The sequence below is a fragment of the Brachyistius frenatus genome, unplaced genomic scaffold, assembly GCF_029030835.1.
Source record: "Brachyistius frenatus isolate BFR_SWC_R1_liver_20210118 unplaced genomic scaffold, ASM2903083v1 Contig_3, whole genome shotgun sequence".
In the NCBI taxonomy this organism is placed as follows: domain Eukaryota; kingdom Metazoa; phylum Chordata; class Actinopteri; family Embiotocidae; genus Brachyistius; species Brachyistius frenatus.
Window position 1 is genome coordinate 1,533,758 of NW_027210602.1, and position 13,833 is coordinate 1,547,590.

Sequence of the window (13,833 nt, forward strand, 5' to 3'; positions counted from 1 at the left end):
AAATAGATTTCAAACGCTGGAATAGCAGCATGCAGCCACTTCTGGAAGAGACGCTTATTGTCGGGGGTGTTTTATGGTGTAAAAGTGACGTAAAACGCTCAAAAAAACAAAAAAACAAGTGGACTCTGTGAATCCTGACTCATTGGATTTTCTGCTCCTCTCTGTCTCCTTCAAACACTGAACCCTGTCGGGCATCCAGAGGTTCGTGGAGAACAGCAGTGTGTCGGCCTGCTACAACGAGCTCATACAGATCGAACACGGAGAGGTGCGCTGCCAGTTCAAACTCAGGTAAAGCACACAAAAAAAAACACGACATGCGATGCAGATAAATTAACACACACTCCACATGTTCTCTGTTCTGAGGCTCTTAACTCTGAGTTACAGCAGCTTTATTGATCCACAGAGCGTGTAACTCTGTCTTCACTGCCCTGGAGCACTGCCAGGAGGCTGTGGAGATCACCAGTGAGGACCACATCATACAGGTGGGGATCTTACACGCATGAAAACATGCACACGCACACACAACTGTGCAGACTCAGCAGGAACAACAACTCAAACTTCACCTTTAAAGCATGAAGCTGGAGATATTCTATATTTCTGTTATTGTAAATACCTGTCAGACTTCCATACAGTGTGTGTCGCACTCAGCCTCTGGCCCTGCGGTATACGTACAACTTTAAAAACACGTCACAAACGGTATTTTCACTAGAGAAATATCCTAAAATAGTCGGGTTTTTTTGCAGATATTGAGCATAAATAATGTATTTGTTGGACTGTCAGGGTCATAAAATTTTACTTAACAATTAATTGTCATCCGATGGAGAGCAACCAGACTTATATGTTACTGTAGTGAATTGAAGTCTGGGAACACCAAGCTAATGGAGCAAAACAGGAAACACTAGTTAGTTGTACCACACAGGTGAAACTAGTTCATCGTTCATTTGGTCTTTTCATGATACATATGAACAGTAATCAGAATATAGATCATGAATCTACCGGACTTTTCCTTTAACACCTTCCTGGTTCTGTCCCAGTATGTGAACCCGGCGTTCGAACGGATGATGGGTTACCACAAGGGGGAGCTGATCGGGAAGGAACTCACCGAACTACCCGAGAGCGACAAGAACAGAGCTGACCTGCTGGACACCATCAACACCTGCATCAAAAAAGGAAAGGTCAGTCCCTTATCTGTCCGTCAAGTCCTACATCTGTCCATCTGTCTTCATTTGTCTGCCTGTTGAAGTGAGTGTTTCACAGCCGTCCTCTTGTCTCTGAAGGAATGGCAGGGTATTTACTATGCCAGGAAGAAGTCAGGTGACAGCATCCAGCAGCAGGTGAAGATAACGCCTGTCATCGGCCAGGGAGGGTAAGAAAAGTTTCAACAACGCACCTGAACATTTCCAAGAAATCGTAAATCCCTGACAGACTCCCGTCTTACTGCCTGCAGGAAGATTCGGCATTTCGTAGCCATCAAGAGATCTCATGTTGACAACAATAATCAGGTGAGTGGAGTGATCATCTGATCTATTGAACAGGTTTCTTTTGAAATACTGATTTCAGTCAGGACGACCACAAGAGCTGCTACAGTAGGTACAACTTTTAGAGCAGCAGAGGTTTTTCAAAGAAGTCAGACATGAACTTTTGCTATAAAAATATCTTTAACAACGATCAGCTTTTAGATCTTAAACCACGTTCTCTCAAATGTGCCTCCTTTAATACACAAAGCGTGAAATAGACAGGTTCGTCCACTGAAGGAAAATGTGTCTATTCTCACGCGTAGACAACGCCAGGCGTAGCTATCACACGTTTTGTGCTTTTGCCAGCGGGCATGTCTTATTACACGCAGCACTTTATAGGAAAACAAAACCATCTGCAAACCCTCGTGGTTTGGGTTAGGACATTAAAAAAAAAATGCAACTTCCTTCTTATAACGCGCAAAACTGTCCTTTGTACTCGGTCTCAAGACCTTCCTTACATAACATGCCTATATGTGAGTGTTATTCTCACGCCCACACAGCGCCAGGCGTAGCTATCACACGTTTTGCTTAAGTGGACGGGCGCGTCTATTACACGCTTCGCCGTGTTCCTGGACGGGACAAATACGTAGCTTTACAAGCAGCTGTTAGGAGAAAAAACAATGAGCTACAATATGTAATTCAGACTCCGATACCGAGTTGATTTTTCTCTTGAGGAACTAAAACAAACGTCAGTCTATCAGCAGCCCTCATGGTACAGTTCGTACCAAACAAGCCTCATGAACAACGGAGTCCAAACTGGACTTTGGCTTTGGTTTCAAACTCTGTCAGCAGTTATTTTCACATAAATCCTCCGAAAGGAACTGAAGGCTAAAGTGTCAGGTTTAAATGCTTCAGTGGAGCAGGCCGACTGTGAGGCCTCCAGCAGTGCTGAGCGCCGCGCACGGTTACTCTGAAGCAGGTGTGTTGCTGCATTCAGCTGGGTTCCCGGCCAATAACGTCACACTATGCTAAGCTACGGCTAAGCACCAGGATCCCCCACTAAGGCCTGGGAGGGCTATTTATACCCCGGGAAAAGCTGCACAAGGAACAGCTTTAGCTCGCTGCTCTCTTTCATCGTGTGTTCAGAAGGTGAGTCAGCCGCTGGCATCTGTCCGCCTCAGCCTAATGGCATCCACTCGCGCTTGTTGGGATTGGGAATACTCCGACATGGCAGCGACTGATCCCTTTCTCCAAATCATGGAAGTCAACCCCTCTCAACCTGAAGGGTGTAGCGTCAAACTGAGTGGTATTATCAGGGGGCCACTGTTGATTAATTTCCTCCACAAGTTATAGAAGAGAACTGATTCAAAGTTGAGGATTGGAAGCATTTTTAAACTAAATCATGTCATGGTGAATGCACTGCATCTTCACTAAGGTACCATCATCATCCTGATAACCCGAACACACAGAGGTCCTGTCAGGATACCACTGATCTGATTCTGCATCCTGCTCTGGACATTTTAAAACCACACATTAGTCCCTGTCTTTTTTCCACCTGGTTTCCATTTCATTGTGTTTTTCAGTGAGCAGTATTTGTTTCAGAGCCGCAGACTTCGGGTCAGTTTTGTTTGTCTTTGCCCCTCAATTACGGGCCATTATAATCTCAACTATTTCCCAGCTCGAGTTGAGTTCATTCAGAAGATGTCTTTTTAAATGTCTGTTTGTATTTGGCAGCTCAGGAAGCCCATTAGGATGCAGCCTGCTCAGTCTGGCAGCCGTGTTTGTCATTAGAAGTGTTTATAGTGTCTTAATCCTATTTAGTGAGTGCGGGACCGGAGAGCGAGCGGCTGACATGTTTAGAGACGGGGCTGTAAAAAGGAAAAAAAGGAGCAACTATGAGAAAGTGACATGGATTCTAAAAATAAAACTCTATTCAAATGTAATTATTATTTTAGTGACTGTTTTTAGTGATGGTATCTAAATTAAAACTTAGAGAAATACTACAATTCTCCTAATTTTAGGACATAAAAACGAATCGGTATGTTTGTATAGACAAATTCCTCATTACATAAATGTGCATATGTTGCACAGTCAGCAGGATGTCAAGGTGCAGTGACTCAGTGGGTGAGGAAAATCTTCTATAACCAGATTAGAGGCTCTGCTCATCCATATATCTCCAGACCTCTGTGTGACCAACAGGATGTACCATACAAATCATCTCCTGCAGGAATTATTACAAGTCAGGGGGAAAACAAAATACAAGTTTCAAAGTGTTCTGGTAAATACAGCTCAGAACCTGCAGATTGAATTAAGGTTTTTATTACAAATATTTAATTCTAATTTAATAATTATTGTAAATCTTAAACTGAAATTTGAAATAGTCAAGTTAATTTTTCAATTATTTGATAGCAAATATTTATCAAATAATTCATATAACGTCAGAATTAGAGACATAATCTCACAGATTGGTATGTAGTCGACACGTCCGTTGGTGTAAAAGCACCTGCTGGTTATTTCCCTCACAGTGAAGGCAAAACCAGCAAACACCTGGACTTTAATCATGTCTGTCTGTCTGTCTGTCAGGTCCACAAGTTCAGCAAAGAGGAGCGATGCATCGGGGAACATTCTCAGTCAGGTGATATATTACACGACATATCTGTTCATTAACTGTCACTATGTCTTTTAATTAAAAATAAATATTTTTATGTAACGATAGCGAACACAAACCCAAAAGATAAAATGTAGAGAAAAGCACGATTTAGACTCGGTCCAGTTTGTTTACATTTGAGTCACAGAGGTGAAATATGGAGCCCCAAAACTACAAAAAAAACTATATTTAAAAAATGGGACAAATCAAAAATATATCTACATACATGAGTTAAAAATAAAGGTCTGATTGGAAGTAAAGAGGGAAAAAAACCAGTAAGGTTTTTGGTTTTTAACAAGTTAAAACATAAAAATGTTGATTTCTTTTTACACTCCCATTTAATTATTTGATAAACATATTAATTAATTGTCATGTTTTGTTATATGTGTCGGATTTGTCCTTTCTGGGCTTCACATCTCTTGTTCAGAATACTAAATATCTAATCATCTTTGATAAACCTGGAAGCTCATTTAACTATTCTTATTAATTTACTGAAGGTATTTCCAGAACCCACAATGACTTTTCTAAATATCTGGATGTTTCATTTTGGGGTTTTAAAAAAGAAGAAAATAACAGTTTTAAGCTCTTTTCAACACATTTTTTGTAAAATTATTTTGTTATCCAAACAAAAATTGAAGCTAGAAATGTAATACTCTTTGTACATGGACCAAAAATAAATCATTTTAGTTTCAGTTATGATTCTTTATATATATAGATTTTTCTTGATGTTATTTCATATTTTTGTATGAAAATGATACTTTCTTCTTTCATACAATAAAAGGTAGGAGATAGATAATTTTCAGTTACTGGCATGTAAACAAAGTCGTAACTTGAGGACGATCTTTTTTTTTTTTAATCAGCAAACTGACAGAATATCTTTTCATCCCAATGATTAGGAAATACCTTCAAAACAGGGATTTTGTCAAAAGAGTTCCTGAGTTTAAAAAAAAAAAAAATCACTGGATATTTATTTTTGCAGAAACAAAGATGCTTACAGTAACAATACATGTGGTTTAAACGTGTTTCAGAGGAAAAATATGATTATTATCTTTGAAATGAAACAAGTCTGTCCATCAGTCTGAAGATAACGTCCATCTCCTCCCTGCAGAGTGCCATTCTATACGACACAGAGACAGAAGGAAAGACTCGATCGATGCCCGATCGCTGAGCTCTCGTGGAAGTGACGGTAAGACTCTTCAAAGTGCATTCATCTTTTCTCTGAGCCGCGGTTTGAATGAATGGAGCTCCAGTTTGTGGAGAAGATGAGCAGAAAACAACAAAGACAGAGGGGATGAGATGAAACTTAATGGGAATTAAGTAAAGACAGGAAGAAGAAAGGAGAAATGGGGCGAAGAAGGAATGAAGAACAGTAAATCCAAAGGTCAGAGCCCCCTGCATTAGATTAAATTATCATTTTCTTTTTTGCAGCTCCCAGTTTTCAGAACCGAAGATATTCTTCTGTCGCCAGGATTCATTCGATGACTATCGAGGCTCCCATCACGAAGGTACGCTGCAGTCAGTCATTCTCTTATCCAGAAAAAAAAGGACTGTTGGAGGGGGGGGGGGGGGGGGGCTTTCTTTTTTAAAGGTCATTTAAAAACAGTTCACTGTTTTGGAACAGCTGCAGTTATTTTGGGTTATGGGATTTGCTTTTGGTGTTTTTGAGTCGTATTCGGGGTGGACGATGTGGCCGTAAAATAATATCGCAATATGTCTGTCTACGATATTCTTGGCGATATGACAAATAGTTTTTAATAGTTTTATATGTTGGTATACAGCAACAAATATTCATATAAACTGATGATTTTATTAAGTTTGAGGTCAACGTTTGTCTATTTATAAATGAATTTTGGGCTTCAGTTGCACTTTTATTTCACTTGTTTTTAGTAAGTTGAATTGTTCACCTGGAATGTTACATTTTTGTTATCACATACAAAATTGAAATGGGCAAACCTAACAGCAAAATGTCCATATCTTAGTGAGAATTAGTCCTTAGTCCAATTTGATAGTTAAACCTATTTTATTGAAATAGATTCATATGTGAACCTTTCTTACTGACAGTAGACAGATTAACATAAACATCAAATTATATAACAAATGTATGACCCCAGCATCATGACAGGAAGCTGTACGCAGGGACAATTTGAACCCGGTCATGCTGTAGGCTGCATCCTAACTCTAAAGTGTACAGTGTACCGTACATCACTTCGCCTCCTGCTGCAGGCACTGTGATGCTCTGGTGTGTTTCAGAAGCCGCTTTATTTGGCTGTTGTGCCCCAGACATGATTTCCACAGCATCACATGCACATCTCCATGACACATCCGCACACAAAGGAGCACTCTGTTACGGCATTACCGCAGAGGCCTCTGTGCATTCGTCGTGTGTTTTGCAGCAGAGTCTGGACTTTTTCTTCTCCCTCGTCCTCAGGTGATAAACATCATCAACGCGGCCCAGGAGAGCAGCCCGGTGACGGTCGCCGAGGCTCTGGACCGAGTGCTGGAGATCCTGAGGACCACGGAGCTCTACTCACCTCAGCTCGCCTCCAAAGAAGACGACCCCCACACCAACGACCTGGTCGGGGGGCTCATGAGCGTAAGAGGCCGTTAGTGTACTCGACTCACTGCTGAGTCCATCTCTAAGAAGAGATGCCTGAAATGTTTTATAAGAAAGGGCAAGACACAGACTGACCAGGTGATGAACGTAAACTCCGTCACGCAGGCTACACTTGCTTTAGTGCATTCACACCGATGGGTATGTCAACATGCACTGGGAAAAAAACCGAGTAAGAAACTCTGGACATTTCTCACTCTCAGCTGTCGTCATTTCGACTACGTAACAGAAGGGGAGGGACGAACAACTTATTTTCAAAGCGCTGAAAGAAGCGGTCGAGAAAACTGCAGCTGCTGCGACAAACACGGCGCAACTCAAATGTAGCTGTACACGCAAAAGTGTTCACGAAGTACCGCTATATCGTACAGCGGGAACGGAAACACGTTCATTTTTATGTAAAACAATCAAACAAAGTCGGCAGATATGTTGGCGGGTGATACGTTCAGATATTTTGATTTGAGACAACGGTATCCAGCTGAAATTTATAAACAAGCGTACTAATATGTAGCCTAGCGTACTACATGGAAGTGTACTAACGAAAGTATGAGAATTGAGACGCGGCACTAAACTTCTTTTAATCATCTTGTAGAAATGTTCTGACCTCGTGTATTATATTGAACATTCTTGTTTAACCAGGAAATATTTGGCTTCTAAAATCAAATCATTTTTTAAAGTGCCAGCAGTCTATGTTTATTTAAATCTAATCTGTTGAATAAACTGAACTATGAGGTGAGTCACTGCACAAACACATGTCTGTTCTGAGAGCAGGTTTTTAACTCCATCTCTAAAGTTTAAAGGCTGCTCATACTGCGTTTCTTTTTGTCTACAAATGCCATAAAAAACAAAAAGCACCAGTGAATTAATCCTAACAGGTATCATCTGTGTATTGGGGTAAAACAAAGCGTCATACACTGCAGGTTATCTATGTGTCACAGATCTACATCTTCAAACACAAGAAATACTCATAAAAGTATCATCCGCGCATTAATCCACAGCTGAAAACGATCTCCAATAAATGCATCATTCCCTCCAGTTTGATTAAAGCAAGTTAAAAACTACAGAGCTCATTTTTTCTGGGAAAATCACTGTTACGTCTTCAGCAGGTATTAGAGTCAAAGTCAGTCAGAGTGCAGACAGTCAGACAGACACAGTGATGGTTTTAGTGTCCCATTGGGATATTTTGATGTTAAGAAAACTATAGGATAACATAAGTTTATTCGTCTAAATTTATTGTTTAAATTATGGAGCAATATTTCTTTTTTTCTGCAGGACGGACTGCGGAGACTCTCGGGGAACGAAGAATATGTTTTCTGCAAAAGTAAGTTCTTAAAGCTTCACTGTATTAATGCAGAAGAAGAAAGAAAAGTAGGAAGAAAAAAACAGGGACTACTGACATGTTTTTAAGAGTGAATTCACAAAAACTCAATTATCATGTAAATCACCGTAAAATGTTTGAGAAAGTTCATTTATTTAAGACTGAATTTTTTATTTAATTTTTTTTTAAACTAACAATGAGGTTATAGATGGATGTTATATTTTAACCTCTGTTTCTCATCTCAGAGATTATGGAACTTCTGTCTTGACTGAATATCAAGAATAAATATGAAGTTTAAGGAGGTTATTGATGTGATGAACGGCTCCCAATGTTCCTTTAGAGTGTGATTTCTTCCATCTGAGTTCATGCTGCCCTGTTATGATGACTGATGTCATGAGAGCACTTCACTGAGACAAGATCTGAATCAGGAGTGTGTTTTCTGATCTTGAGAGCTGCAGCTCCATCACAGCTGATTCAGCTCTTTAAACAAACTCCATCTTTCCATCCCCCCACCCCCCTTCTCAGAGGATGCGATCAACAGAACGAAACTCTCTCCAGTGTGCTAGATTATGTGTAGCTGTTACAGAGCCATCATTATTCTCTCTCAGAGTCCACACGGAGCGCTCTCACTTCATCCCTTTTATGGTCACATCACCTTGAACGGCGTCTGTCTGTCTGTCTGTCTGTTTGTTAGATATGAGCCAGAGCCAGCTGGCCATCCCCGTCACCCTGAACGATGTCCCTCCGTCCATCGCCGAGATGCTGAATGATGAGGAGTGCTGGGACTTCAACATCCTGGAGTTGGAGGCAGCGACTCACAAAAGGTACTCGGACGACGGAGTAAAGGAAGACAGAAAGAGCCCCAAATATCCAACAAGTCCTTAAAACTTACACGATCATACAAGTCGTGTGGTGCTTTTCTCAGATACAAACCACTACTGGTTAGGTTCAGGCACACTCAATAACTCTCCATAAAACCACTAGTTGTTTTTACAGGTTGGTGTTTTTGTGTTGATTGAACAACTGCAACTATTCTTGTAACTACAACAAACTATTTTTAGTTTACGACTATTTTCACTCAACGGAAATCTACTTTTCTAAAACTACAGTAGCTCAGTACCCTGAGTCATTTCAGTCAGGGTAAAGGAATAAAGATATTTAACTGATAATTAAATCATACACGAGGAGAAAATAATCTTAAAAAGATGAATATGCATGAAGAAGGGATGAAAAAGTCACCACAACGATGCAGAAACCAGTAAAAGTTGAGCCGAGTTTGTTTCGGTAGTTTTGATGTTAAACTCGTTCCGTGCTCTCTCCTCTGTTCCTCTGCAGACCGCTGACTTACCTCGGACTGAAGATTTTCACCAGTTTCGGAGTGTGTGAGTTCCTGAGCTGCTCGGAGGCGACGCTGCGCTCCTGGCTGCAGCTCATGGAGGCCAGCTACCACTCGTCCAACTCCTACCACAACTCCACACACGCCGCCGACGTGCTGCACGCCACCGCCTACTTCCTGCGCAAGGAGAGAGTCAAGGTTAGAGGAGAGACACGCCGACACGACGTCCACACTAACATACTTAACTTTTAAAATGCGTACTTTTTACTGTGTACCGCAGTTAATCATCAAAACACCTTACTTCACTCTTTTCTAAGTAATTTTTGGGACAGAAACAGTCTCTGAACTTTGATCGCCTCTTGTACGAGGGTGGATCAATAAGTTCTAAGACGGCTGCTCTTGCATGTGAACCGCTGGTCCGGCGCGTCAGGTCGGGAGACACCAGGGGGGTTTTCTTTGTGCACCATGAATTCGTCCCCTGGGGTCAGACTGTCAACACAGAGTTCCACTGGGACCTTCTGAGGGGAAATATTCACTGCAGACCACCTGAACTGTGGCGCCATGGCAACAGGCTTCTCCAACATGACAACACGCGCAACTTTCTCGCCCACAAAAGCACAATCGCCGCTTTTGTTGAACAATGATTTGTCACAAACTTTGATGTTCGCTCTCTGCTCAAGTTTCAGGCGTGTAAAACATCTCCGACGCACCCGAACCACCGTTCACAGTAACATGTGGAACTCGGGTGCTGATTTTTATCGACCAATGAAAGTTGGAGCACTTCCTGATTACGGTTCTTCCTTCCTCCTCCTCCGTGCACGTCGCGTGGCTGCACATCGATCGAACGCAACAGGAGCAGCCTCTGAACTTACTGATCCACCCTCATATGCGTTTTCGTTATAATCCATCATACAGACTGATTTAATAACAGTATAAGTTTTAATGACCAGTATCTGCCTCCGTACCGTGCGTGTAGAGCGGTCCATCACCGACGTCCCCCCCCCTTCGTCTCCTTGTCTCCTTCAGAGCAGTCTGGAACAGCTGGACGAGGTGGCGGCGCTGATAGCGGCCACAGTGCACGACGTGGACCACCCGGGCCGGACCAACTCCTTCCTGTGTAACGCTGGCAGCGAGCTGGCCGTCCTCTACAACGACACGGCCGTGCTGGAGAGTCACCACGCCGCGCTCGCCTTCCAGCTCACTGTACGGGACGGCAAGAGCAACATCTTCAAGAACATCGACAGGTCGGTAGCAGCCGGTACATCTTTCCTACAGGGAGGACTTTACAGCGCTTTCACGTATCAGACCGATGCTGATCTCATTCTGTCCTCCGCTGCCGACAGGAATCAGTTCCGAACTCTGCGACAGGCCATCATCGACATGGTGCTGGCCACCGAGATGACCCGACACTTCGAACACGTCAGCAAGTTCGTCAACAGCATCAACAAGCCGATGGCCGCCATAGAGGAGACCAGCACCAGTGTGAGTGGGGGGGGGTGTGGGGGCTGTTTAGCGTTTGATATTTTAAGATGAAGAATCTCAGAGAGGAGCCAGAAAAAATGACGACTCTTTATTTTATAAACTCTTATTTTACTAATGATTTATTTTTGTTGTTTTGGAGAAAACTGTAATTTAGTACAAATACAGACAGGAAAGGAAAAATGAAGATGAAGCTCTGAGACTGTTTTAGTTTTTAATATTGTGTTGATTTCCAATAAATATTCATTGGTTATTTAATTATAGTTTATACTGAATTATCTCTATATGTGGAATTGTAAACTCACCCGTGTTCACATTTTTGCAGTTGATCCACTACGCACCCAGTAAAAGGCAGGTCCTCGATTGGATCAGCGGGAGGGACGCTCTGTGGGAGGGTTAGGATTAGGGATGGACCAGCCAATCAGGCTGCAGGTCACAGATGTTCCTATTTTCACCAAAATTAACACCAAATTTATTTTCTGGAAACTTTCTATTAAATTATTAGAAAATTACAGAATCAAGGCAATATTCGAAGAATGAGGGAAATTCTTCAAACTTGCCAAAAACACTCACTCGGTACCAACGATGAACTGATGAGATTTTGCTGGTCGAAGGTCAGGTTCCCCGTCACCTTACATTTTTTTTTCTCTTTCTTGTGAACGTCATATCTCAGAAACATCTGGAGAAAATATTCTTAAATTTGGCAAAAACATTCACTTTAACTCAGAGATGAACTGATGAGATCTGGTGGTCAAAAGTCAAAGGTCAAGCTCCCTGTGAGTTCACATCCGTCTGCCACTGTGAATGGGATATCTCTGTGCTGTCAGGATTGAGTTGTGTGTGAACCAACAACAGCTCTTGAGTTCAGACAGAAAAGCATGTAAACTTCCACGTTAGCGACGGCGTACAGCTGCTCGGTGGTGATTCTTTTTGTCTCGTACGTGCACATGCTAATGTCTGAACGTCCGCCACGTCTCTCCTGCAGAGCATGAACAGCGACTGCGAGGGTCAGGCCAACATCAGGAACTCCCCAGAGAACCGCCTGCTGATAAAGAGGATGCTCATCAAGTGTGCAGATGTGGCGAACCCGTGCAGGCCGCTGGAGCTGTGCATCGAGTGGGCGGGGCGGATCTCTGAGGAGTACTTTGCACAGGTGTGTTGTCAGCACGACTGCAGCGCAGTTTAATGGAGCGATGCAGTCAGTTAGTGTCTGTTAAAGGAGGCAGCTGTTTATCCAGGTGGAGTAACTCTTCCCGTTATCCTCCCCTCATCGTTCTCTGTGTGTTTCAGACCGACGAGGAGAAGAGATTAGGGCTGCCCGTGGTGATGCCAGTGTTCGACAGGAACACCTGCAGCGTGCCCAAATCCCAGATCTCCTTCATCGACTACTTCATCACTGACATGTTTGACGCCTGGGAGGGTGAGCCACGTTTTCTGACGTCTTTGTTTTATTCTCTTGATTCCTCGTGATTTCAGTCGTTTCCGTTTGGGTTTAGGAGATCCGCTGTGTTCCTAAAATAGATTTACACGTATATTAAAACTGATTGTGTGAGCAGGTCAGAGGTCGTGAGCCAGACTGGTGTCGCATTCATGCTGCTTTACAAACTGAAATATTTACTTTCAAAGAACTAAACCGCCTGCTGTTCAGAGGAAAGAGATTTTAGTGGAGCTTCCTCACCTGCTTTTACTCAGGAATGTTTCCCTGAAAAAAAGTTTGATGTCTGTTCTCTGAATTGTTCCACATTGTCATTTGATTGCGATTTCTTCATCCTTTTATTAAGTGTTTCAATCTTTTATCTGAGCAAATGAAGGAGAGGTTGAGCATGAACATTTACTTCTGTTATCATATTTTCCTGCAGAAAAAGTTTGCTCAGATTGCTAAAGAAGATGCAGCTGAAAGCTCCAGTAGCAGCAAGTGAACGGCAGAATTTTGCATCAGCTAAGTGTAGTTTGAGGGAGCTAATACATTTTCTATGGGGACGGGTACCAAGACAGACACCCGCTGACTCTCTTGTCCTCTGCTGCCTTCACTGATGTCTTCATTTTACAGGACAGAGATGAAGAGTCATAAAGAGTAGCGAGGGACAGTCTGGTCCAGAAACCAGCTCTCCTCATTTCCACTGAACTCTTAGTCTTGGTTCCCCGAGAGAGAACTTGTTTACTGTCAACGCAGCTCTGATGTCACGGAAAGTTTCCAAATGTTAGTGGGACTGAGGGAAGCTCAGGGCGTCAGGGGAGGGGAGGGGAAGGGGGTAATGGGGGTGGGGGGGGGGCGGGGGTGTGTGGCGGCGATGGGGGTTTAAGATCGGTCGGGTCGGGTCGGATCGGGACGAGCAGTCGAGTAGAACGTTGCTTAAACACAAACACACAGCTCTGGAGTCAGAGAGGTCACGGTGAGGTCACGGTGGGGTCACGGTGGGGTCATTTCATGGTTTAATATTGTAAACTGGATATTTGGGGGCTTTGGACTGTTAATTGTTAGCTGGGCAATATTTTACAGAAGTAGTTGTACCATTTAGTATTTTTTTTTCTATTTAATTGAATAAGACCTGAAATATAGTTTTGTTTTCTTCCCGTTTCCGTAACCAGAAAAATGACATTCAATACTTCGGAGGCCGTATGTCCTTCAAAAATAAAACCGCTGTATTTGAAATACTGAAGACTTCGAAATAGTTGGACTTTTTTTCCTACACACATCTACATCCACGAGCTGAAAAACACTGCGGTTTTCAACCGGACATTTCAAAGTGCAGATGGTCGTGTGAGAACTGCTTGAACACAGAAATGAAAACCTGTGAATGGACCTTTTAAATGCACCAAACACCCGTGTGCTCGTGGTTCTTCTCCTTCCTCTACCCACCTGATGTTTGTGTGTCTCCTCGCAGCCTTCGCCAGCCTGCCCGGTCTGATGGAGCATCTGTCGGAGAACTACAAGTACTGGAAGAACCTGGACGAGATGAAGTGTAAGAGCCTGCGTCCTCCTCCTTC

The 13,833-nt window shown here is 42.7% G+C and overlaps 1 protein-coding gene across 1 annotated transcript in view; it reads left to right on the forward strand.

Annotated features, from left to right (window-relative positions):
- Positions 1-13,833, forward strand: part of pde8b (phosphodiesterase 8B) — a 34,938-nt gene that overhangs the window by 18,369 nt on the left and 2,736 nt on the right. The window contains 17 exon segments of the mRNA XM_069701863.1: positions 200-288; positions 404-482; positions 1,035-1,175; positions 1,278-1,366; positions 1,448-1,502; positions 4,041-4,092; positions 5,213-5,290; positions 5,533-5,609; positions 6,533-6,697; positions 7,985-8,033; positions 8,725-8,854; positions 9,366-9,564; positions 10,393-10,610; positions 10,710-10,848; positions 11,831-11,998; positions 12,136-12,265; positions 13,731-13,831. Coding sequence (XP_069557964.1) covers positions 200-288; positions 404-482; positions 1,035-1,175; positions 1,278-1,366; positions 1,448-1,502; positions 4,041-4,092; positions 5,213-5,290; positions 5,533-5,609; positions 6,533-6,697; positions 7,985-8,033; positions 8,725-8,854; positions 9,366-9,564; positions 10,393-10,610; positions 10,710-10,848; positions 11,831-11,998; positions 12,136-12,265; positions 13,731-13,831 — 1,959 coding nt within the window.